At 39.2% G+C, this 26440-nt stretch overlaps 1 protein-coding gene across 11 annotated transcripts in view; it reads left to right on the forward strand.

Moving 5' to 3' along the window:
* baz (par-3 family cell polarity regulator) overlaps positions 1–26440 on the forward strand; it is a 459446-nt gene that overhangs the window by 337822 nt on the left and 95184 nt on the right. The window contains exon 1 of one of the 11 annotated variants that reach the window (XM_083120310.1): positions 6985–7269. The exons of the other annotated variants lie outside the window; for them this stretch is intronic. Within the exon in view, the coding sequence (XP_082976436.1) occupies positions 7087–7269 (183 nt within the window). The 5' untranslated portion in view covers positions 6985–7086. Of the gene's footprint in view, positions 1–6984; positions 7270–26440 lie in introns of those variants that run through there. 11 annotated transcript variants of the gene reach the window in all.

The raw sequence follows: 26440 nt of genomic DNA on the forward strand, positions 1-26440 counted from the left end.
TGAATTTAAAATTGCTCCTCCATAAGGAATACATGGGATTCTGTAAATACTAATTCATCATATTTTTCAAAGACCGCATAAGGCGTAATAATCAACTTAAGAAACCGCTTCCACTTGCCAAATGGGGAGAAATTCATACTCTTCATTTCTGGCGGAGATCTTTTTACTAGCATTGCTCATTCCGACGATATTGGAATAAATGCATGCCTGGTGCGTTATTGTCCCTCTTCGCCTTAAGTTGTTAGGTTTAGTTCTCTTAGCATAAATAATATATTTATAGTGTATTTATGCTAAGAGAACGAAACCTAACAGACCTAACCTACGTATCCCGCGACTGATGTCAGAACACGAGGTTGGTAGCGTGGTGTGCAATAAAGAGGACACCAGGGGTGCGTCAAGTATCTGAACGCTCAGCGAGCAACGTGATCGCTCAGCTACTTGACGGCCAAATAAGCATTGTTCGGCAAGCCCTGCTCAATTGATCGGTGAGCGAACTTGAACCTTGCTCTCCGGTTCCAAATGTCCAGTATTATGAAATATTATTAATTCAAGGTTTGAGCCACAGAATATATCATTTTTGGGTTTCGATCTCGTGAGGCAAAGTGTAGAAGAGGAAAACTGTGTGAGGATGGCGGGTTGGCTTGCGATATAGCGTAATTACAGAGGAAGTTCAAGTAACAGAAGGTAACATAATATTTTGTAGTTGTATTAAGATGAAAATGTTGTTTATTCCAAATATAAACTGAGTTTAGGAAATTTGTGCACGGGTGAAAATGAAAATTACGACAGTTTTGTCCACTTCAACACTGTTTTCATAATTAACAGCTTTTCAAACACTGAAATCTTGTCCACGACGCAGCCGCATTCAACACAGATTATTCAAAGGCGCTGATATTTTGATCAATGAGCACACAGTGTCAAGTAAATGATCTGTCTGCTCAACGATCGAAATCCTTGCTCAACGAGCGTCGCTCAGATACTTGGCGCCCCTCTGGTAGTAGCGAGACCCTTTGCTGGTTTATCAATGATCAAGCACCGTTATCGCACAAAGGAAATTTTCCCCGTTACACAGGGAAATTCAGAACAACTTTTGGGTGAAAGGGAGGGAGAGAAATTTTATGAAAAATATCAAAACTGCAGGTAAATTTGAAGTAACTGGCTCTCATGGTAATTTTAAGCTCTTTGGGAGTCCGAAATACATTTTTGTTTTCTCTCTTTCGTCACAATATTTTATCCATTCCCACATAACGAACCTAAACTATTTTTTAAAAATTGTTTTGCGAAAAATGAATAGCTTAGATCTACTTTAAAATTATTAGAACAGAACATTTAGTATAAAGCTTATGTTTTAACAGTTAAAACTGTTGTCATTAACGTTTTCGCAATTTTGTATATTTTACCCAACAATCTTCATTTCTATTATTTCCAAATAATTTTCATTCATTCAATGTATCCCATTTATTTTTGTCAATAGATGTTTCCTATTGATCAGTGAACATTACGAGTACTAATAGAAGTTGAACTTTTGAGAACGCAATTAGGTTATTCCTAGAGAGGAAGAAATAGACGAAAAGGGAAATGTGGCAACTCTGACTCAGCGTTAGCTTATCGCCTTCGATAAACCAGATATATAACATTCGAATCCAGTTCAGGTATAGAAAAGGCTGGATGAGAAACTCGCGCATAATTAACAATGATAGTCCACTTAACAATGATATGTCATTTGTTGATAACGAATGTTCTTTCTCAGTTTATTTTTTTCATCTATTTTTCACCACTCTAGGTTACTCGCGACAATAAACCTAAGGAAGACAATTTGATGGAATAGTTGCGCAATTTGAACTTTTTCCGTTTTGTAATTAAACGCACGTCATGAAATTAGGCGGGTGGCAGAAGTTCACCCTGTTGCCACGTCAGAGCACAGCTGTTCGAAGGTTTAAGAGAATGAAAATATCTCGTTGTAGAGTTGGTCTTTGTAATTCATGTGAACTGACAGTATTTGCTCGAAAGGTCACGGATGACACAAAAGTGCCCACGTATAGAGGTCGTCGGTCTGACGCTCCAAATAGGCAACGCAGCCCGGTTGACGTTGCCACGCAGTGCGCGGGAACCATCGACTTTTCTTCCGCCCTCGTTTTGCTTTTGCCATGTGTAGCACCACCGCAATTCTGGCCAGCCGCTTATTTTCATGGCCGTGCGTTTAGTGTTACTAAAAGGCTTCTTCAAATTATTGAACCAGATATGCTAACCTCAGGCCACTACATAGATAAAAATCCACGCCTAGAGGTAGATATATCAGGGAACTCATCATGGTGTACAGTGGGATGCACAAGTATTGCTCTGCAAGTTGTCCATGACTACTTTCATATTGCCAGCAAAAGGATAAACACGGTGATGATATTTACCTGGCAATACTTATGCAGAGCGGCGTGGTGTGCATGTAACCGGCTGTTACCTGCAGCAAAATGTAAAGAATTGAAAAGTTGCTTCAATAAAATAACAAGATTGTTAAATACGTTAACCAATAGCGTTGCCGTCGAGTAGATATTCCAGAGGACATTTTTTCCGCAGCCGACATAAGAGAAGAGGGAGGCCGTAGCGCTACCCTCAAGAGGTATGAAGAGGAGAAGGTGCCAATGCAAGGGAAGAGCGGGGAAAGACTTTGGGGCAAGTGTGCTCTGGGGTTATTCATATGTCTGTTTAGGGGCCCAGTTACCGGTGAGGCCTGTCGAACACAGGACAGTGTTGTTACATTAGATTGGCAGAAAAGAGCTAAATCCCGACTAAATGGGGATTTCATTTCTGTGAATCAACTAGAGGTAGACTGCAGAGCCAAGGCTGGATTTAACTACAACTGAGATCAGTTCGGTAAGAGACGAAAATATAGTTCCTTGGGGCGATTCGTGATTTGAACAAACCTTGCTCCAAAATACTAAGTTGGCAACAGTAGTACGTACAGCTGGGCTTTCCTTCCACGTCGACTGTCAAGCACGTTAATCTGACTCTGATCATTACCAGTGCGTAGTTTGAGATCGGTTACTTCATTGAACTCTCCAGCCTAACTATTGCCTATTTTTGTGGGAGCAGGAAAAGGTTTATTATCCATTTTGCCTTGACTCATCTTACGTAACAGGTCGCTTGGTGCCGTGGCTTGCCGCGAGTTGATAGCTTCCTGAAGATGAGGCCTTGCTCGAAAAGGTTTATTATCCACATTGACTGTCACTGGAGGAGGGGAGTTCTGTCGTCTGCTAACCACACAAACGTCAAACTGACCCGAGAAAAGTGTGGTTTTTCTTCTTCTTCCCCTTTGCACCTCATTGCAAAGAAACAGAGACAGATGAAGAATTGACAAGCGTCGTCGACCACTATTCATTGGATTTTCGCGGTAGCTGCTTCATGAGTGGTAGTTCTTTCTCGGAGTGTCTGTGGCTAAATCACTGTGCGGATTGCAAAAAAAGAACGAGATGAACAAAAATCTAGATCAAAGACGTTTTTTTTCTTCTGGGGGGTGGGGGGGGGGTGATAACATCTAGCAGGCATAATAGTCGTACTGATGGCCGGTAACACTTTTGCAGAAGCCACGCCACTGCTTATGCATGACGCAGAGCTGGCAATAATGTAGCTGTAAAAATGGAAAATCGAGCCTCTTGCTTTACGGTGGGAAAAGTGAAACGTCATCAGCCTCGACAATAGTACACGCTGCCTTCTCGGAAAACTGTCAAATACTTTCGCTCGGTGAGGTCAACCTTGTTCTGGCGTAACAATACAAAGTTATCGCGCAGAATTATAGCTCCCAAGAAGCAGACGATATAAGAACTAATCTAAGGTGTTGTAAATTGTGGCAGGCAGGGCCTGTGCATTTTCCGACCAGGGGAAGGTTGAATATACATAATTCAATAATGTTTCTTCATTTTAACACTGAAGCAGGCACGTATCTAATAATATATTTCGGGGGTCCAAAACAAGTGTCTCAGAAATAATATTAATAGTGTTTAATACGTTAATGCAATTTATAGGCCTATTCATAATAATGCATAAATTAATTGTATTATTATTACATGATTAGGTAAAAGACGCTGTAAGAATAGAGGTGTAACAGTACGTATTCATTATGAAACTTACGCGTAGTTAAGATCGCCAAAATTTGTATAAAAACAACTGGAAAGAAAATAATATCAAAAATATAAACAAAATGAATATTTATAGAATAATAAGTAAAGGATGTTAGATCCACTCGACGAAAAATAAAGTTCCTGATCAATATTTTATGCATATTGTTATAAGTAGTAGTGTTCATATATCATCTTCGGTGTTCTCATTCAAAACCATATGATTCCAATAAAATCTGTGCCTTCCAGGAAGTTCGACAGTTTCGTTCTACTTGGGGAAGTCTTTCAAGGGGAGGGTCTGTACCCCCTAATCGCCCGTAAATACGCCCTTGCACTGAAGACACACAGTGAATGCACAGCGCCGACATTCGTAGCGGAGTGCTACGGTGCCATTGGTCCCAGGCTCGAATCCCGGCCTGGGTATGGTTGTTTTTTCTTTCGAGTGCCCTTCGTCAATTTCATCATATCACTCATCGTCATCTTCGCGATTAGCCAAGAGTTGCAGAAAAAGCGAAGTAAAATAAACCAACCAATCAATCAATGAATGGGCATCTTACTAAAAGTTACCACCCTGCAATAAGTCATTTATTAACTTATTTACCAATGTCCAAATATAGACTTCGCTGGTTATTGCTCTATCGATGAATCTTGGGATCGGTAACTTAAAGTAAAGTTCTTGAAGAATGTTTGGGTCTTGCTAAGAAATTGCAAACGCCACGCTGTTCACACAAGTATCGAATTCCATTTCTACGAACTTTCTTCCTTCATGGAGCGCTAATTATCACCCAGGTATATTTTCTAAACGCTAGTACACTGTCAAAGTAACGGAACAGTCACCTGAGTTATTGTAATAGGTTGCCACTCTTATGGGATACTGTAGCTGTCGCATGTTCTTCAAAACAAGCGGAAGTACATGTGCACACACGTTCTTGAGCGATGTAAAGCTTCCCCACGGTCACGGTTTTAACCTAGCAGTATAGATATACACTGCAAAACTGACAAAATAAACAAACAATTATGTAAACTTCCAACTATTGATGATGCTGCGGAATATGTGAAAAATAACTGCTTCGATGCTTGTTCCTATTGTTTGACACATTTCCAAAATAATTGTGCATAGTGTATTTTGTTGGTTAAAAACACAACGATGCTGTCGCATTGTAACCAATGGGTCCCGGGCACGATTCCCAAGGAAAGGAACATTTTGTACAGTGGTTCGGATCCTACTTAAAGTGGACTTGACAAACTTTGACAAGCAAATAACGATAAGGATGGATGTAGCGTTCCATCCCAGTTGCAGTAAGTCATGGAACCTCATGGAGGGCTGAAGGTAGGAGCTCCACACGTTCACGGTCGCAGCCATTGTAGGAGTGATGTGATCAGCACCACGCTCCGGTCGTTTTTACACCCCCCCTCCCGCAGATACCCATGTTAAAATACATAAGAGAACACACATGAGGGAGTACCAATCTGATGTGATGCCCCCCAACTTCCTGTTTTTGAAAGGAGACTTCACAACAATCTTCGTAGCACAAGAGACAACTTCAAATTTGTTTTTTGTGTGTTTGTGTGATGTACTGTGGTAACGACTAATCATTTATTTATCTATAAGAGCTCGGAATGCACTGAAGCTCGGCTTCTGTTATAGCCTACGTATTAAAAATATCATTAATAAATTTGTTCCGACCCTTCATGTACTCTTAATGGAATGAAAACTTAGTTTTCAGCCATCAGAACAATATCTCGGCACTTTTTGTGACCACTAGCTCTTCTTCAAACTTTCTTCTTTCCGTTTATGGACTTTGTGCGGCTACATCTAGTAGGCTACCATATTTATAGAAAACTTACGACATCGTCCACGTAAAATTTCAGCTGTCAAGCACCTTTATCTTCTTATCCTATCCTTCGTCTTTACTCGTGAAAAATATTGTTATTTGGCTGAGAAATGAAATTACGAAGCTGACTTGCGAAAGAGAAGAAGAATGGCAACCCGAAAGTGAACTCTGTGAATGTGCAACCGAAATTGCTTAAACAAAGTGGAAGTTTTTGCCCATAATCGTCGTGACATGAAGATGAACAGTTTCAACGTAGAAATCATGTCGTTTTTGGAGATCTCGCCATAGCGTTTTTTTTTTTTTTTTTTTTTTTTTTTTTTTTTTTTTTTTTTTTGAAATTGGATTTGGTGGTAATTTTCCGGTCTGGGACCCTCGGAAGAAGTAGTTCTTCGTGCTCGTGGGGGTGATGATTACAGGGAAGCAAAATCTGAACAGCGAGCAAATAATCTTCCTTGCATCTGTTTGTGGAAATGGTGATCCAATTATCGTTCGATGAAAGGAGGGTATTTACCGCGGGCTAAAGAAAACTCGTGGCCTGGATAGGAGGCGCTGGTGTACCCAGGCACTACTATTCAGTGAATATTTCCAATTATTCTTGTTTTTCACTCTGAAACACTCGAAGATAAGAACTTCATGTAGAAAGAGAGGACAGGAGAGATATAGGAAAAGCTGTCATAATACACTGAAAGATCGTGCATGTAGATTCGTGCAAGGAGAAGGAATGGAATGAAGTAAAAAAAGAAGAGGAGACTGGTTTAACCGGCTTTTTTGGAAGATTTGACCCGAGTGAGGCCGGATGGTGAACAGTTGTAGTTTTGCCAGCGCAGTGTGCATATTTCGATCGCCGAAGTAGAGGAGAAGAACGCAAGGAATTGGCGAAAAAGGGTGGAAGAAAAACAAGGTAGAAGAGGGAGTTAAAACAGCCGAGGTGCAGCTTGTTTTCAAGGCCAAACAAGTACGGGGGCATTGCCATGCATTGCTTCTCTCTGCAGCCGCGGCGCTGGTGTAGCAATGATTCTTGACCGGCGAAAAGATTGTTCTCATCGGTGATCCATCTTATTGTTAATCGGTGGAAGTGTGCTAAGTGTATTCGGTGCGAGGTTGTGTTTGTTTTCAGTGACGGTGTCTTGTGTTTGGTGCCCATGAAGACCGAATGGTACAAGAAGAGGCGAGAGCCCGGTAATGGCTCGGATTCGAAGCAGAAGTCACGGAAAAAGAAGAATTGCTTGGCGAGAATGTTCGCTTGGAGCAGATCTGCGTCCACGATGGTTTATTCTGGTCAACCACATCACCACAATCTCTCCACAGCTTACCATCGTAAATTGGTAAGAGATTTTTATTGGTACTTTACATTGAATTTGCAACCTCTTCCAGTCTTCGTTTGTTTGAGTGATTTAAAGTCCACTTTATGCACACAAATGCTAAGAGGCCTGGACTTGTATTTAAGGTTTTATCGGGGCCTTCACCGGGTATCGAAACCTTAATTACACCAGTCTTCTTCGTACCAATTGCCATGTTCCTGAGCAAATTACAAGTGGGACGTTAAGTTATTGGTTTAGAACAGCGCATCGTGTGTTATATCTTTGTATTTGTGCTACTTGTACCTTTCGATCGCAAAAACGATTCAATAGAAGAGAGAACTAACGCAAACCTTGCATGGGATTCGAACCCAGGGACCCGGAAATTGTCAACCCCACATTTGAAAACTTACGGTGTTTTACTTCAGTTTGGTTCGCTGTGATTCCCTCGGTTCATTTTCAAGTAAACTCCTTCTTTGTATGCGAGGTCTCTTATCTTGATTTCTAACGACACACCGCATCAAGAATTCGAATCAGTAATCTTGAACTTTGGATAACCTACACCACAAAACCAGGTAGCCAATTATTCCATTACTGATCAACTGGTGTTGGTATGGTTTATTCTGATTGTGAATAAACACATCATCATGCTTCAGGCATATGCTGATAGATTGAATATTTAGCGAAGCAGTATTGACGGCTTTACCTGAAATTGTTTTTCATTGCATCACCCTCATTTCTACATCGTGGAGGAAGCGATTCCGCATAAGATACTGGCTGTCTTTATAATATTGTACTTAGATTTTAAAATTATTTCTTAAAGTTATAACAATGCGAGAAACCATTAACTGAGTCGTTTTCATTTTAACTCTCCTTTAACGGCGTTGCTAATATATTATAATCTTTCAATAATTTCGATTGTATCATTGACTCCATAAATAATGCTAGGCATAGCCATTTTTCTTTACTTTTTCTCTCACGTCGTGCGTATTGTGACGAGAGCTTTTTAACTAACTGCAGGAGGTATTTTTTGAAACTCGCATTGCGTAAAACTAAGACATTGAACATGTTGATAGACAATTACATCTGTTGCATTCGGATTATTGTGTCAAAGAACTTATGTTTAATTTCATACGTGCCGTGAATTTTACAGATGCATAATCATAAAGAGAAACAATAATAAGCCTTAAATTTTGCAAGGTTAGAGGGATGTATTTACTGGAAATAAATAAACGTATTTTGTGCAAGGGGAAAAGTTTCTGCACATCCCTTGTAATTACGGGAGCAGATACATAGAAATAATAATAAAAAACCGCATCATACTAGTGACTTACTGCGCTGTAAGACTGGGATGAGCATTGTAACGTTTTAAATAGGTGATTTCGTTACAGCACTTGTCGCTTGTGTTGCGGGAAGAGCTGACTATAAAAGTAGGCGTTTGCAGTGTGTACACAAATACGCATGCGCAAGCAAGAGCATTCCGTGCATGAATGTTGTGCACTGCCTCAAGCACTTTATAAGGTTTATTTACAGTTATGCAAACCTGCAGTTACTTGGTGGGCGTGTTGATTTAAAGATTTGTAGGTTTCTGACGATAATCTCAACAGCGTGGCTGAAGCGTTTCGCGCATTACAATGAAATGAAACTTTGTAATAAACGGAATTACCAGTGGGGGATGAGGTGACGCTGGGACAATTTCCATCATGTCTGCATCCACGTCCTTGAATGCTTTTAAAGCCAATGCGAAGAAAGGCACATCCTTTTTGTGCAGTTTTGCTCGCGAAGTAGTGTTCCATGTCTCAAGAACCTGTTCCCTGATTTGTGGCTGCAGGAGCGTAGAATAAGTGGCTATCCATCCGATTGCGCTGTCAGCGTGGCTGCATCCCAAGGTGTTTATAATCTTCGAACTCACCTGTGCCCTTGATTCTGTTCCTCCAGGCGACGAAGAGGCTGGGAATGTCACCAAATACCGGAGGGCGATGAACCCAAGCTGGTTCCGTCCAAACTATGGAAAGAAAAAACACGCCCAAGATACAGAACGTTGTAATTTGCCAACATGAAAGATGATGCTTTAGTGTAAGCTTCAAGTAATTACAGATTATGACAAATACATTCCACCCCCTAAAAATTCGACCTAAATTTTGAGGTCAGATCAGGTTTGCGTCAGTCAGTAAAACGTTGTTGGAAGCTGTATAAAAATAAACAACATTTTGTCGTAAATAGCCTTCGATTTCTCATTGATAAAGAGCGCTGCGATGTCAGGGTTCCCGGGTTCGAATCTCGGTCTGGGAATGGGTGTCTTGGTGAATGTCACTACATCAATTTAATCATATCATTCATGACTAATCCTTATCTTTGGGATTAGCCAAAATAGGCAGAAAATCAAAGTCAAGTTAACCAAATCAATCAATGATCAATATAGAATAGTTTTGACTTTTTACGTGTTTCTAGAGTGAATACGTTATTTTTTTTTTATGAAAGGATGCGTTTGGACGGGACTTGAACAAGATACCATAGAAGATGAAGGACTTGGATATTATTGTTAGTTTACTCATTAACGGAGGTGATCACTTAATTTATAATTTTAATGCGAGGGTGGGGCGATATTTATTTACCTTTATCTTATTTAAAATTTATTGTAAGTTAATAGACGTCATAGGACGTCCCCTTGATCTCCCTCTTCTTGATATGGACAACTAATAGGAACATAAGTATAAAAGTTTCTTCTGCACAAACGGTTCTAACTGGAAATAGGTTTTGCTGCCTCTCCACCCACAGCACACATGCACCATATTGGTGTTTATATAGCCGACGGGTATCGGGTTCGAATCCCTGCCTGGCCATCTGTGCGAGTGTCTCTCATAAATTTCATCGCTCATCCTCATCTTCGTGAGTATCAATACGTCGCAGAAAGGCGAAGTAAAATAAAGCAAATCAATCAATCATGCATGCATATATGTGAGTGTGTGTATAGTGTTCATATCTCGAGGACTCTCTTTGCAGTCCTTCGTGGCATTTGCGTAGCCCTTAGCGACCAAGGCCTATTCTCCTCACGGGCGCTTCCCTTCGGCCCACACTTCGACGAAAGAATTTGCATCACAATGGAACCTGGGTCATGAATTATTCATTACTGAAAACACAGGAACGATTTTTTAAAAATGTTATGTCAGTCCTATCTTGCATTCTCCCGCGCCGAATTAAAATTGCATTACTTATCGGTTTTTGCATGCAAATTGATGTCTCTTTACATCCATAGACAGAAAGGAAATATTATTTTTATTTTCCTCTATAGTCGTTTACGATACTTTTCAAGTCCAGGAGCAACATGCTATTGTATAACTACTCCTTTAGACAACATACTTGTGTTCAGGTGACTTTTTGTGGTGCATTCAGCGTGGGGACTATTTCTCGGAACATTTCTGCTCATCTCGTACAGCTCGGATTTTTATGTAATTGCATATTTTTTCTTTCGTATGTTGCCAAGCAGAAATGAGGACAAATATCGGTGAATTATGATGTTAGATTTGAATTGCATTCAATTGTTGTTTTAAGTCCACTTTAAGCACAGAAGGACTAATCGGGACTGGACCAACAGTTTAAATTGGCATCCGGACCACTGTGCCATGTGCCTCCACCAGGTATCGAACCCCGGGACCGCTTGATTACAAGGCGACGATGGTACCAGTACGCAATCTGTGAGGCCCTAATTATTAATTATGATTTTAGGAACGACGTCCATGAATTTCATGTCACATGTTTTGAGGTACTTATATATTTCTCGTTTAGAGTACTTATTTTTGCCTAAAAGGCGCTATTTATGCAAATTTTATTGTTTTCATTGAGTAATGCAGATATATTTGTGGGAATACATTCAAAATGTGATTTGAATTTTTATTCACATGTTGGGCATGTGGATATTTTGTTACCCTATGTACAGTCACCGGTAATATAAATAGTACACCTTACTCCTGAAATATTCGCTTCCATGCAAGGCGTTACGTGTGTTGCATAACTCTACGGCGGTGATAGAAGTTGCCATTGAAAATTTGCTATTAAAATCCATTTATCGCTGCAGGGTTAGGCAATATACATAACGCCTTGCGGGAAAGAGAGTATTTCAGAATCAAGGTGTCCTATTTTGTTGATACATTACTTCATAAGTTAATGCTTCAAAATAATCCCTCCTCTATTTATGCACATATTAGAAGCGAGCATAATGTCTGACGGTGCAGAGAACGCACTGCCCACACTGTTTATTGTTCAGACGCATGCGCAGAAAGGCTACTACTCATCTTTATATTCGCATGTTAACTTGAATAAACCACCATGTTGCGAGAAAGCGGAGAGAATAAGGAATGATTCTTAGCTAAATATAGGTCAGAAAGCTTTTAATGCATGCTGAGAAAGAGAAACGACACTGGAATGAAAGTCTTAATTTTCATGCTCTATATTTCTGTTCGTGATGTCGAGAGTTACGTCTTTTATACACTGCTGAATATCCAGGAAGGAAATCTTCAAACCTCGGTATGTAGCAAAACGGTATTAATTGCTGGCGTGAAACTCCTGCACTATTTGCTCATTGTCATGTGATCAGTGCAAATTTTTTTGCAAGGTCTATGCTTATCCATGGCTCGTTTCTGGGCTTCAGCTGTTCGATAGAGCGTGAAAATGTTTGGTGTTTTACAATCTTACAATTAAGCTGAAAAGAAACGCTAGTAAGTTTTCCTCTTGATTGTAAAATGTGGATTCAGTCAAGTGAGATAAAGAATGTTACTGGCACAGTCGCCTATTTGAGCACAATTTCAAACTTCGCTAAATGCTCACGTCTCTACTTCTGAACGAAATAATCACGTCCAGTTCCTGGCATTTCCTGAAACATGGATATTCTGAGTTCACGCTGCGTTGCACTCGTAATTTCAATGTCACTATTCGTTGGGCACAGTCAACTTCAGAGATACGTAAGCGCAGATTTCCCACTCTTTTATTTCACTTGTTAAAGGTAGAATGAACATCGAAATGACAAGCAACACTGGAGTTTCACACCTAATGCCTAGGGGCATGCATATTTCGTTTTTGACGAAAAAACGAAATTTGAAAAAACACATTGTAGTGTTAATTTTTCATGTTTTTGAAAGGTGTTAGATGCATTTTGTGACCATGTTTTGTCACGAAATAATGCGAAATGAACTGCAAAAAGCGAAATTAACTCTTAAACACGAAATTTAGGGTTTATTCACCGATGCGACACCTTCTGAATGTCTGAATTATCTTGAGAGTTACAGTATGTAACATTGTTATTCGTACACATAGAATTTCCGAGGAAAAGATGTCATATCTACTAGTAAATATAATCATTTTCATATGTACCTGGGAATTAATTTTAATGAAGGTTTCACCAACAAATGTCAATAAAAATTTATGTTCAAAGTGCATAAACAGAGCATATAATTTGTGTGAAAAGAGAAAAACACGCTTTTTCATGCAACATTGTTATTCGTACAGGCAAGAGTTTCAATCTTCCTCGCATACAGCGCCACCACTATTCGGGCGATTTCGTGCAGTTTGCAACTTCGTAACAAGTTTGAACATGCAGGCGCGGTCCCCGTCAAGCGGAATGCTGGCGTAGAGGTTATTCGTTAAGAAAAATTGGACAAACAGTCAATAAATCACACTCCACAGTTCAATACATAGTAAACAAATTTAGAAAGGAAGGTTCAACACAGAATGTGCTGAGAAAACCAAAAGAGAGACGGTTGAATAAACGTGATGAACGCTTTATTTTAAAAAGAGTGCGTGGGCCTCCCCGATGGCGCAGTGGTAGCGTCGTTGCCTTGTAATCAAGGGGTCCCGGGTTCGATACCCGATGGAGGCACAAGTAGTTCGGATCCCACTTTAAACTGTAGATCCAGTCCCGATTAGCATTTATGTGCGTAAAGTGGACTTAAAACAACAAATCAATCAATCAATTAAAAAGAGTGTGAGAAAACACCCGATTAAGTGTTCCTCAGTTACGACCGTTAGTAGAAAATGTTGGTGGCAAGATGATGTCCGATCAAACTGTCCGACGTGCCTTGTGGAAGCATGGATATCATGGCAGAATACCACGAAAGAGGCCGTATGTAAATTAGGTGAATCGCAGGAATAGACTTTCATTCGCGAAAGAGCACATCCACAAGGACCAGGAATTTTTGAATAGTGTCATATGCTCAGATGAGTCCAAGATTCATATACGTATACGTGTCAGATGGGATAAATAGGGTCTGGAGAAAATCAAATAACTAATGACAATGATCACATTTACACAGGTCCAACAGTTAAACACGGTGGTGGGTCATTAATGATTTGGGGCTGTATGTCGTCCAAAGGTGTTGGTACCATCCAGTTTATTGATGGTATCATGGATGCATATGTCTATTTGGACATATTGAAGAACGATATAAAGCAGAGTGCCCAAAAAATGGACATGCCGCCTATCTACAGATTCCAAGAAGACAATGACAGTAAGTATAAGGCGCGAGTTAACATGAATTGGCTAATATGGAATGTGCCCAAACTACTACAAACACCAGTTCAAAGTCCAGACTTAAACCCCATTGAGCATTTATGGGCAATTTTGAAGAGGCGAGTCCATAAAGCAGGCGTCAAGTCCAAACAAGAGCTGAAAACTGTTGTGCAAGCCGAGTGGAGTAAAATAAGCTCTGAAACATGTCGGAAACTGGTTAATTATATGAAGAACAGGTGTCAAGCAGTAATTAAAGCCAAAGGATACGCATCAAAGTATTAGAACTGTCAATCAATTTGCTCTGAATGTACTTTTCTCTTTTATATTATTAAGTGTACGAATAGAAAAGTTGTACAAAAAATGGCATGTTTCTCTTTCAGTTTCATTTAATTTATTATTGTCATTGGTTATACAGAATTTGGGTAAGATTTTATGTTCCTAATGATATTAGTTATTGAATTGTAAAGAAACAATTTCAAAAGAGTGTATTTCCTTTCAGATATTAAAGCATTTTCTTTGAAAATTCGTGTGTACGAATAAGAATGTTACATACTGTATGCAATTCCCGGAAAATTGATTAATTCTGCTGTTAATATTGGAGAAGCAAAAGGACTCCTTTACACAGAAATAAACTTAATACTCTGATAACTACATAAATGTGCTATTAGAAGTGAAATGTTAATTCTGTGGAATAAGTGTAGTTTTTAAAATCAAATTTAGGATTATATTCACAATTTTAAAACCAAAATGTCTTTTTATATACCACTTTTCATCCAATTTTTCACCGCTATAACACCGATATTTTATTTTATTTACCGCTTTTGAACCCAAAATTGACTCAGTTTTTGTACCGAAATTTTGCTTTTTTATTTACCAAAAATATGTGCCTCTACTAATGCCGCATTGATGACAAGTAGTGCCTCCAAGCGGCGACTCTTTCAAACAGAGATATTCGTGTAAGGTTTGTTTCACTTAGCGCTACGTAGGCCTAGATCCGACTCCTGGATTATCAATGGACGTATTATTATTGTATTTGCCCCATTATTCATTTCCATCCATAGTCCTCACGCTCACGGTTAACCCAAAAAGTAAAAGTAAAGTAAAGTGTTCCCCTGTGCTTAGCACCACGCCATGAAGGCGTATAGGGGGTGTGGGGGTAACGCCCCACACTTTCTTGATCCGGTCGTGAGTGGGGGTGATGTGATCAGCACCACGCCCCTGACCGCCTTTACCCCCCAGGTTTCCCCAGGTACCCATGTTATTCGACGCTGGGTGGGCGCCGGGGCCGCTTCCAACGTTAGAAAAGTTCCCGGATTTGAACCGGCTGGGGATCGAACCCGGGACCTTTAGCATGGTAGTCAGACGCGTTACCGACTGAGCCACCGCGGCCACGGTTAATCCAAGAAGTAGAAATGTTACGTGAAATAAGCGGAATTCAATTCTGGAACCACATATTCCTCAAAACAATGTTAACAATGATGAAGGATAATTGAAGGGCTCGGGTGTAAAACATGGTGACATTTTGGTCATTTCTGAGTTCTTTAAGAAAAAGGTTATTAGAAGCTATACTGTAGATAAATTGTTTTCGTGTCGTGTTTACCAATTTCACAAGGCTTCATGAGTCCAATGCAAATTGTATGGCATGGGACTTTCACTCGAAAATTGAGGAAATTTACATTGTAACTAAACAATTAGCAAAATGTCACATCATGTTTTACACCCGGCCGAGCCCTTCAATTTGAGTGCAGGAACCAATGAACCTGACTATCGAGAGATAGAGAGTAATTGGGTGTGTGTGTGCGAGGGGGGGGGGGGGCACTGCACACTTTTAGATCCTAGAAATCAGCATTTCCTAGCACAACGTGCGCATTCGACCGCTCCCCGTATCAGATCTATCTATATGGAGGTTTCTCAAGAACTGCGACCGTTTTAAAAAGGGAATTTTATTTTAAAAGTTACAATAGTTTCTTCAGATTGAACGACTCGCAACCGCGAACCGATTCCTTTGATTCGGTTCAGTGATCCGTTCAAACGGTTATTTATGGATTTACAGTGAAAATGGCGTTGGCACATCGTCTTGGGCCGAGCAAGAGTGAAACACTGCAATTTTTGTGAATTAACTATGTCTGAACCGTTACCCATACCGTTGCCGAAAATCTTACCGATGCTTGAAAATTATAACAAAAGTTGTTCAAAATATTAATATTAGTGGGATCACTCCATTATAAGAATCAATTTACCAGAATTTTTCTTTAAAAAATAAAAAAGTACATCAGAATATAAAAATGTATGTTATGTAATCAGTATTTTGATATAGCTAGATAAATGTTGATATAAGGAAATTATTTCAAATTTTGCATAACTTCCAGGATAATTACTCCACGAAAGTGTCGCGCGGAATGTTTGCACTCCTGCAAACGATCAGAACGCTGGATAATTATCGACCGATATCCGTAAATAAAATTCAATATCGATACTACTGATCTCGACGATACCGCTCAGCCGTAGAAATAATAAGTCATGCCTCATCTCAAAATTTCTCGACGCTTCAGTACGTGGTGTAAAAAGTCCAATCTTCCACCTTTTCACACTCCTCACGTGTGACAATGCAGGGAAGACTTTTCCTCAAATTGTTCCAAAAAATCACCTGATCTGCGAGATGTCGTGGTCACGCAGCTAGTTATGCACGTCGGGTAATTTGGCGCACGTAACGGAAGAGAATTGCTTCTACCCGCTCACTTTCTTGTTAGCCGTGTCCGTGTAGGTTGCTTACCCGTTAACATTCCTGCATCATCTAATTAGGCTATCAGCCGCCAAACTTGTATTTTTTCTTTGCCAGCGTCACACTGCGTAGCCCGAGGCTCATGCTACGCTGCATTTAGGCAACCCTCAGTCCATTCGCGCCACAACTGTGCTCATTTAACAGTTACTTTAATTTCTCGTTGCTGCCTGCCCATTCGAGATATCGCCTTTCCTTTTCCTCTCTTCAGTGATCGCAAGAAATGATCATCTTGCCTCGCTCGGAAACCCGAGTCCCTGGGTTCGAATTCCAGTTATTTGAAGCCTTCCCAGGTATTTGCGATGAAGAGTTTGTTTTGAAGTCCACTTTATGCACAGATAGGGATAATCGGGACTGGCTTGGGCGTAATTTGGGCAGGTCCGTAGCCAGAATTGATTTCCAGGGGGGGGGGGTCACGGGTTATCAGGGGGCGCTTTGTACATCGTCCATTTTTCAAAAGTTTAACAGTATTAAATGAAAGTAAATTATGTGTGGGGGAGGGGGTCATTAAGTTACATAAAGTTTAGAAATATCACACAAGTACTACATTTTCTCTATATCTTTTAAAATATTGCTTGAAGTATTAATTGGCTGATACTGAAATCATCCTTTACTACACACTCCATACTACGTTTGATGATGCAGATATTTATATCACCCAAGAAAAGATTGACAATATTCAATCATAGTGCCTAGCCTAGCATACATTCCACTCCCCGGCGAAACAATAAAACTCCCATTCGTTTCCAAAACTTGGGAGCTGTTAACCTTTGAGACGCAGATGCGGAGGGAATTTGCATAATGACATAAAAGTGGCAGATTTCTGTATAAATGGGAGGCAACGAAGGTACAGATAAAGAAGCTCCCCTGTGAAGGAACTTTCCGAAGTCTAGAGAATAGAATCTCCTAAATACTTGCCGCTACTTACACTTCTTCTTATAAATAAGATGAACGAATGTAATATCTGCTGTTCATGCTCCCTGAATTTTATCCTTCATCAAAGTTGCGAGCAAAATAATATCTGCTGTCTACATTTTCACTCTTCACTGCAAACAAATTACACAAAATAGCTTTACCTAATGTCAAGGTGGCTGACGGTAGTTCCAGGGGGCTAAACCCCCCTGGCCCCTGCCTGGCTACGGGCCTGAATTTGGGGCTTAACTTTGACGGGACTGGCCTCGCCTCCGTGGCGGAGTGGTTATCACAGTGCAGGCGTCCTGGGTTTAAATCCAGACCTGCGCATAGGTGTTCTTGTGAGTGACCGTTCATTGATTTCATCACTCACCCTCATCTCGCGATCAGCTAAAAGGTGACAGAAAAGCGGAGTAAAATAAACAAACAAACAATTTCGATGGTGGGAGGGGTGCAGAATCGAACTCGGACTTAACTTGTGGGCGGGGGGTTAATCGAAAAGTTTTTCATTGCATAAAAATAGCGTTCTAAATAATTTCCTAAACGAGTGTTACATTTGCGAAATCCAAAAATTACTCTTCTGAGGCACCAGGATGTTGACAAAAATAACCTTGTAAATTTAATAAAACTGAAAATTTTGGGGTGCAAGTTCTCCCCTTTCCCTCATCCAAGTTTCGCCTATGGAGACTGGATTTAGTTTCAAGTGAGATCCGAACCACTAAGTGCCTCCACTTGGTATCCGGGATCCTTTGATTACAAGGCGATGACGTTATCACTGCGCCATCGGGGAGACGAAGATATGCAATGCATTTATGAGACATCAGAGATATGCATAATTATAGGTTTGTTATGTGAAATTCGAATCTCGAATCCGTTGCTTCACAGCATGTTAGATTAAACGCCACACCACCAAGAACAGTTAAAACATCGTGATTTCCGTAGCAATTAAGCACTAATGTAGTTTTGCTTATTTTTACTTCAAGGTTACGTAAACTAAACAGCAATATTTTTTCTGCAAACTCATTCACCTTTCAGAGTGGGCCTTCATGACATGGCCGTAGGCAGGAAAAAATTTCGGGGGGGTTCATTCATAATTGTTCCCATGGGCGTCGCCAGAAATTTGAATAATAGAAATAATAACAATAATTGTACAATAATAATTAAAATTTCATAATAATAAAACAATTTTATTCCATAATAATAATACTAATAATAATTATTATTATATTATTGTTATATCCTTGAGGGGGCTTACTCAATCCAGCAGATGAGTGAATAACCAGCACAAGTTTCTTTTTGTTTTTTTTTTACGTTTTGTGTACTGAAATGCACAATTATTATACTTCATCATTAAACTTTAGATACCTTCAAGAGAAAAGCTTTAAAAGTTAGATGGAAATTTTAGTCATAAAGCTTTTGTTGTTTGACTTTAAAATTAATTTTTTGGAATTTTGAAAAGTGTGGAACCAGTTATTCTTTTTAAAAACTTAGCCTGGTGCATGGATTGTGACCTCAATCGCGAACGTAATGCGCTACAAAAAATGGAGATCCTAGGTTTGAACTCCTATCAAGGGGGATTTTCGACTTTATCGGACAGGGAATTTAAAAGCTGGAAAGGGAATTTTGGGACAATCATAAGGGAATCTTCAGTCTATATTCCTTGTGACGCAGGAGCAACACTGGAAAGATGACAGGAGAAGTGATAATGGAGGGGTCGCGGGTGGGCTACGATTCTGAGAATAAATCCTGTTTCACTCAAGTTCCAGAATTCCAAATGTATGAAAATTCTAGCTCGATCGTTTCAACATTGTCTCCATGTATTTTTGTGATGCTTCGAAAAAAAAAAATGAAAATATGTTACAGATTTTGGTCTCTGAACTTCCATTAATCCAACATGTCAGAAGTTTCGGGGGGGGTTTGAACCCTAGAAACCCCCCCTCTAAATACGGCCATGCTTCATGATACTGTAGTCGGCGAGCATCTGAAAATATAGTTGTGTTTCGCGTACATTAGAATATTATTGTTTTTATGTTGTGCCTAATATTACTTAAAAAACACAGATTAGAGCTTGAAAGTAGGCTTCATACAAAGTATTTTAAGTTTGCTGGAGGAAAAATAAATTTACCACAATTAATTAAAATGCAACAAAATACTGAAAAATGACCCAAGAGCCGAAAAATGCAAAATGAAAAGAATGTTTTCTGGTTCTAACTGAAGAGAAATGGAATAATAACCAGGTTTAACATTGTTTTCAAGGCTAAAAAGTAGGGATGGGGCGATATGAAATTTTGGCCGATACCGATAAAGTACAGATATAAAATTTACCGATACCGATAACAGATATTCTACCGATCCGATATAAAATTAGGAATGGTCCTTGTAGAACCTGAAAGGTTCATTGACCTCCTTAATAAATGTGTGTATCGAGGTGACTGCAGTACAAAAGAAATTGCATATTTAGACATATACTTTTTTAGAAAGTAGGGTATGGAGATTAACCATAAAAATTACAACAAAATGGCAGAATTTTGCACTAAATTATCAGATATTTATCGATATATCGGATCGGTAAAATAATCGGTAATTTTACCGATACACCGATATGCCTATATCGGCCGATAGAGTACCGATTAATCGGTCCCAAAAAAGAGATTTTTCATCACTTCCGAACCATAGTCATAGGTAGTAACATCAATTGTGCCCAATCAGTGACCTCTTCAGAAAAACACCTTCCCGAATATTTGATCGATGAGTGTAAAAGTTGCGTAAGTTGACAAGTGAAGGACTTTCACCTCATTATACTCTCTCATCTCTTCGGTGTGACGTCCTCCCGATATCTGTGTAATTGTTCAGTAATGAATGATGGCGCTTGCGTAAGACGATGATGCTTATCAGTTTTTCGTCAAGTGTACCTGGTTGTTTTGTTTCCCCTCATTACTAGAAATGAGCTCCCCCAGGAGCCGTAACCATGCATGCATATTTTTTTCCGTAATGCTTTGCTTTTGTTCTCGGCTCCGTGTGGGAAAATGGCCGCCGTCTTCCGTTGGAAAACGTAATGCGCTTGCAGCGACATGGGATCTGGGTCGGTAAGCTGTGGAAGGTAGAAATGTTCAGAGGAGAGAATTTCCCATGATTCCTCCTCGAAGAAGCCAATTCTGCCTCGGTGCCTTGCAACGTAACGAGCTGGAATGAGTAGCTTTTCATCGTAATCCGTAGAAACTGGAAGAATCTTGCCATGTTGCATATTCTAATTTCTTACCGGGATGTCTTCTTGAGGTTCTGCCTCGGTTCGTTAATTATTTGGTACGAAATGTCAAACATACCCTGAGGTCAAAATAGATGATGTAGTTGACGGAAGAATTTCAGATAGTCTGTGAGGACCAAGGCGTACCTAGGGACTGCTGGCCTCACTCGCCTCACTAAAGATGGGCGATCCAACCTCTTCAATTGTATGCTCCTTCATCAATTTCATTATATCATCACTCATCCTCACCTTCGCGATTAGCCAAAAGTGGAAGAAAAGCGACGCTAAATAGCAAAAATAAAATAAAAGCTAACCACGTTAGATATTTTCAGAATAATTGTAGAGTGGAGCTGGATCATGCTTGCACGTGCAGAGGGATACAGAAAGACAGCAATAAAGAGAGAAAACAGAGGAAAGAAAGATGAACTCCTGGGATAAAGAGTGAGGGAAAGTGAGAAACCTAGTAAGAGAGATGGAGAAAAGAGAGCTAGAAAGAGATAAACAAATAAAGTAAGGGAGAAGCAAAGAGAGGAAGATTGAGCATAAGAAAGAAGCTTAGCAACTGTGAGTGCCAAAGCTCTTTAAAGCCCACTCGATCACTAAGATGATGTTTGAATTATTGTTTTTTTAAGTCCACTTTATGCACTGATAGGCCAGTGGGGACTGGACCTACAGTTTAAAGTGAGATCCAAAGCCCTGGGCAATGTGCCTTCACCCGGTATCGAACCCGGAACCCCTTTATTAAAGGGATACAACGTTACCACTACCACTACGCTATCGGGAAGATATGGATAGATGACCAGTGGCGTATGCAAGGGGGTTATGGGGTTTGAAATATTATGAAAAATGCTGTGGAAAAAAATAATGGCGAATTTATCACAGTCAAAGATCTGGGACAATACTATTACTACTTCTACTACTACTGATAATAATAATTTGAATTATTATATCCATGCAGCATGGAGAAAAGCACAGCATTCCAAAACACGCGTCTTTCAGAGTGATGCCTTGAAAATAAACACGAATTCTTGAAAATAAAATATGAGGGCAACTATGATTTAAGAAAAGAAATGTTTTGCATCAGTTGCAACAATGTTCAATACACTGGCGTACGCAGGATTTTTGTTTCGGGAGGAGCTGGAATAGTAAATGTGGATAGCACATGGCTTCGTTTTGGAGGGCAGGATGCATAATAAAATATTTCGTATTTTTGGAGTTTTTCAGTCTATTAAAATTGTATTCAAAGACAAAAATGGTAATCGGGACTCACTTGAAAAGAGGTTTCGCATTTAAACATTTTGATTTTCTAAAGTTCTTAAGGGATTCTCATTTGAAAATTCTGATTTTCTCAAAATTTCGTTAGGGGCTGGACACCATCGGCCACCATGTATTTTTTGAACAATGAGAATTAACTAAATAAAGTTCTTGGTTCGTTGTAAGAGGCTAATGTATAGACAAAGGCTAGACGGACAAGAATACAGTCACCAGTCTGCCTTCCCATTGATTACCGCAGCACGTTTCAATGTCTCTCTTTAAAACGACAATAAGCTTAACTATTGTAAAATGTTTTGTTGGTAAGAACAGCGAGACAATCCAGATGTCAATTATCGGGACATTTATGCGGCGAAGAAGCCGAAAAAATTCCAACCAATTTCGGGAATCGAATCCACATCTCCCGCGTGATTGTCAGACGCTCTACCGACCAGACCACCGCAGCTCCGTGGATGAGTTCCATACTTTGATTATTTTAATATATTTTTTTGTTTTATGGATTTTCTTCACCCTTAAAATGTCTCACCTCGTTGACCAGACAATTACTTCGTAACAAAGAAACATAGAAATGCTCCTAGGATTTGATAAAAATCGAATGACTAGAAAGTAATTTCGTTCTACGTATTGTTTTCATAAATACTATACTTATGTAGATCTCTACTACTTAATAGTAGCGTGGTATTAGTAGTATAGTATTATTAGTAGTAATTCAGATAATTAATTATAAGTATTATTAATTAATTGTGATTATTATTATTTAATTAAACTATAATAAAACAATGGTAATGTGAATTTGGAGAAAGTTTTAGAAATACCCCCCCCCCCCCCCCGATGAAATCCTGCGTACGCTACTGTAGATGACTGAGAGGTATTTGAATTCTACCTGTCCAATATTTATTTATTCATTAGTACTACATATCTTGAACTTCATCCTATGTACGATTGTAGCAAATGCCTGAATTAAAATGTAATTGATAAAGAAACATAAAGTATTTGGCACAACGTACATTTTATTGTGTGTGTGTATATAAAATATCCGTTTATTATAGATATATAATTTGCGTGTCCCGCACCGTGGCCGGGGAGAAACGTAACAACTTTTATCTGAAAATTTTTCGGTCTGCTTATGTGGACCGGTGGCCACCCACTATCGTGATAAAATTAGAGTTAAGTAGCGTAACACGGTAACGGAAACCTACAACGACTGAGGGTTCGGAACCACGCGTCACCCCATAACTGGTTAGATGATCTCCCACCTCTGTGGGTGGGAATGAGTCGGTAGGTAGACCCTAGACCTCATGGGGTGTTCCGCCACGGGTTATAGCTATATTATTACGTATATACTTCGTTGCCGTAGTCAAGATCTCAAGAATACACTGCACCAGTACTTACGGAACCAATATTGAAATCTGAACTGAGGGCGTGGTTAATACCAGTAGCCATAGCCAATAGTAATGCGAATGTTGGTCTCATGACTATTCTACATCCTCATAAAACGAACGGAGAATGGCAGAAGAATTTAGATCGATTGGGACAAGAGGCTAAATGTTCCTTCATGTAATAAGAAGCAAATGCTTGTTCAGATAAGAAACTCAACGTTGTAAGCCACTCAAGAAACAAATGTGGAATTCTCGTCCGCCCAGGAACCTTCTCTGTTCTGTTCATCCGTTGATATCTCCGGAGAAGGGTTTGGATGTAGGTCCCCCCTTTTTTTTTCTGTCTATGATGTTTACGAGGTTAGAAACAAGATTATCCTTTCTCGTATTCGAGTAATAGTGTTTGGAATTTTTAATTTCACGTAATGAATGAGAGTAGCAATTATGTGGAAAAGGTACTACCTTAGTAAAATGCAGTCTATGATGGATATACTAAAAGTGCAAAAATTGTTTACGTTTCTATTGGTAAAATATACGAATTCTCGTAATATTGCGATTCGAAGTTGCTTTAGACAGGGGCGTCATTAAGTAGGGACCCGACGACACTGGACCCCGAAACTTTCAAGGGCGTGTCCAAACTTTCCGTGGCTCAGAGAAATTTTTACTTTATTGTTTAAAAGAAAGTCTGTTTAAATTCTTAGTTACTCTACTGGTTGCGATGTAGACTTAGTTAAACATAAATGTGATTATAATAATAGTTTTAGTATAGCTATATATTAAAAGTGCTGCTATATATTAATGAAAACTTAGTGTAGCACAGAAATTTGTACGTGTGTGTGTGATTAATATATTAGGTAATGAATATAAATAAAAAGAAAACAGTATATAATTGATAAGCCTCATTAAGATATATATAACCTAAATATAGGTCAAATTTACACCTCCATCGAACACATCAGCCCAGACACGCCCCTGGATTTAGAACTAAATCAGAAAAAAAACAGCACATGTTTATGTTGTACTAAATTTATATACTAAACAAACAAAAACATCAGCTGAGATTTACACCTGTGTGCACATACCAATAAAATAATTTCAGACAGTCGTTAATTTAATGTGAGCTCTATGGAATGATATACGAGGACTTTGCCAATAACATTCTAGCAACGAATTTGCATGATTAGAATGTACCAAAGTATATTAGAAATTGAAGCAATTTGAAATGTCCAGTCTAAGCAATAGCTGTAAACAGTAAGAGGGTAAAGAGTCATCGAGCAAAATAATCCAAGCTGTTTTAAGCTGTTCCAATGCTAACTCAGGTAGCATGTAGTTTTTCTTTTGTTGTTGACACTTTGTTATTCGTTTTACGGTCGACCTGATGCCTCAATGGAAAGCCTGGGTTTATTTTTTCGCATTTTCCCCGGTCACGATTTCATCCGATGTTTGTTACACAATAGCACGAGCAGAACATTAAATCTCACAGCGCATGCGCAGACCAACAATGATGAGTTGTTCAACCATACCGAACGACCCGGACAACGTAAGAGGTAGGGTGGTGTGGGCAGAACAGTGCAAAGGAAATTGCTGCACAGGTAGTTAGTTCTCTTACTTGTGCTTCTTCAGTTTAATCATTGTGGATAAAATGTAGTGAGCAACAGTTTTTCATCATATCGTGCAACGTATCCTACCAAGCACAGCTGACAAGGTAAGGTTTAATAAACCTTTTCATCCTAACATGTTTACAGTTTCGTCTTGTGTCTGTGCTTGTGTTTAGTGACTTTTGCTTTCTTCGAAATTGTATTTTGAATTTCGTATGTATCGCAAAATCATCTTCACGGTCTAATAGTTTTTGGCAAAGCCTCAATGTATACTGACTCCACAGTTGTCAAGGGCTTTGACAAACTTCTGCCGGAAGCAGCTAGGCTGCTGATAAAAGAATAATAATAGTAGAAATACCAATACAATTATTTCATCTTTGTGGAGAAATACTACTCGATACATCACATGCAGGGGTGCCCACGGAAGGAGTGTCCGGGCATCAGTTGTGGGGGGGGGGTGACTTAATTTAAAGTTCAACATGCATATATTTTTGTGCAATATAGCTATGTAAAGAAAAAAAAAGTTTACACCTTGGTACCGTTTTAAGGGGGCGGGGGCAGATCAAATAGATTGTTAAGTAAAGCTAAAAAAAGTGACTTTCTCTGATAGGATACACATGCTGTCGTAATTAAATACTTTATGGGGATCATGACATGATTTGGGGAGGGGATGGGGTACCCTTGACCAAATGAGTGCAATCCGGTACAACTGTACATTTCATAATGTTAATATACAGAAATGTATAGTTATTCTAGCTTGTTATCAACGTTTCGTTCAAGAACTCTCGTGAAATATCACATGTTTTGTAACTGAAAACTCATTGACCTACTTATTCTTCGGATTATATGATAGAATATGAGATGGAAGTTCTATGAGGGACTCAATATATATATATATATATATATATATATATATATATATATATATATATATATATATATATATATATATATATATATATATATATATAAAAAAAACCTGTTGAAGTGAGAGTTGTAGTACTCAGCTAGTGGGAATTGTCACAGCAGGTTTAAAGTTGTACAGTCGGATGCACAAGTAGCTATTGCTCGGCACCATGACTATTTTCATTAATTTTACCTCTTTGATCCTAGTGTTTTTAAGGAATGGATTTTTAAGTACACTGGTGCAGAGGCTGTCAGGAACTTGTTTGGTGTTTTGTTTCAAATTTTGAAGCTCTCATTTGATAGTGGATAATTTGCTTGGTGATACTTATGCATCCTACTGTACGCATATATGTTACCAGACGAATTGTCCATCACTGTGTTCATTCCCTTTCTTTTACGCAATGTGAGTGTCAATAATTGAGACAAATGTCCACGAACAGGTGGATAACACTGCATCTTCAGTTTCACAATTCCATTCCTTAAATATTACGTATCTTCCTTTTCTGTCTACGGTCCCATCCTCCCTCCCCTGATGATACAAACCCTTTGTACTGAATCAAGGTGCGAGGATGTGTTGAAGAACACTGCACTTTCTGACAACGTAGGGGT

Source organism: Lepisma saccharinum, chromosome 4 (genome assembly GCF_977018435.1).
Source record: "Lepisma saccharinum chromosome 4, izLepSacc3.1, whole genome shotgun sequence".
Classification (NCBI taxonomy): Eukaryota; Metazoa; Arthropoda; class Insecta; order Zygentoma; family Lepismatidae; genus Lepisma; species Lepisma saccharinum.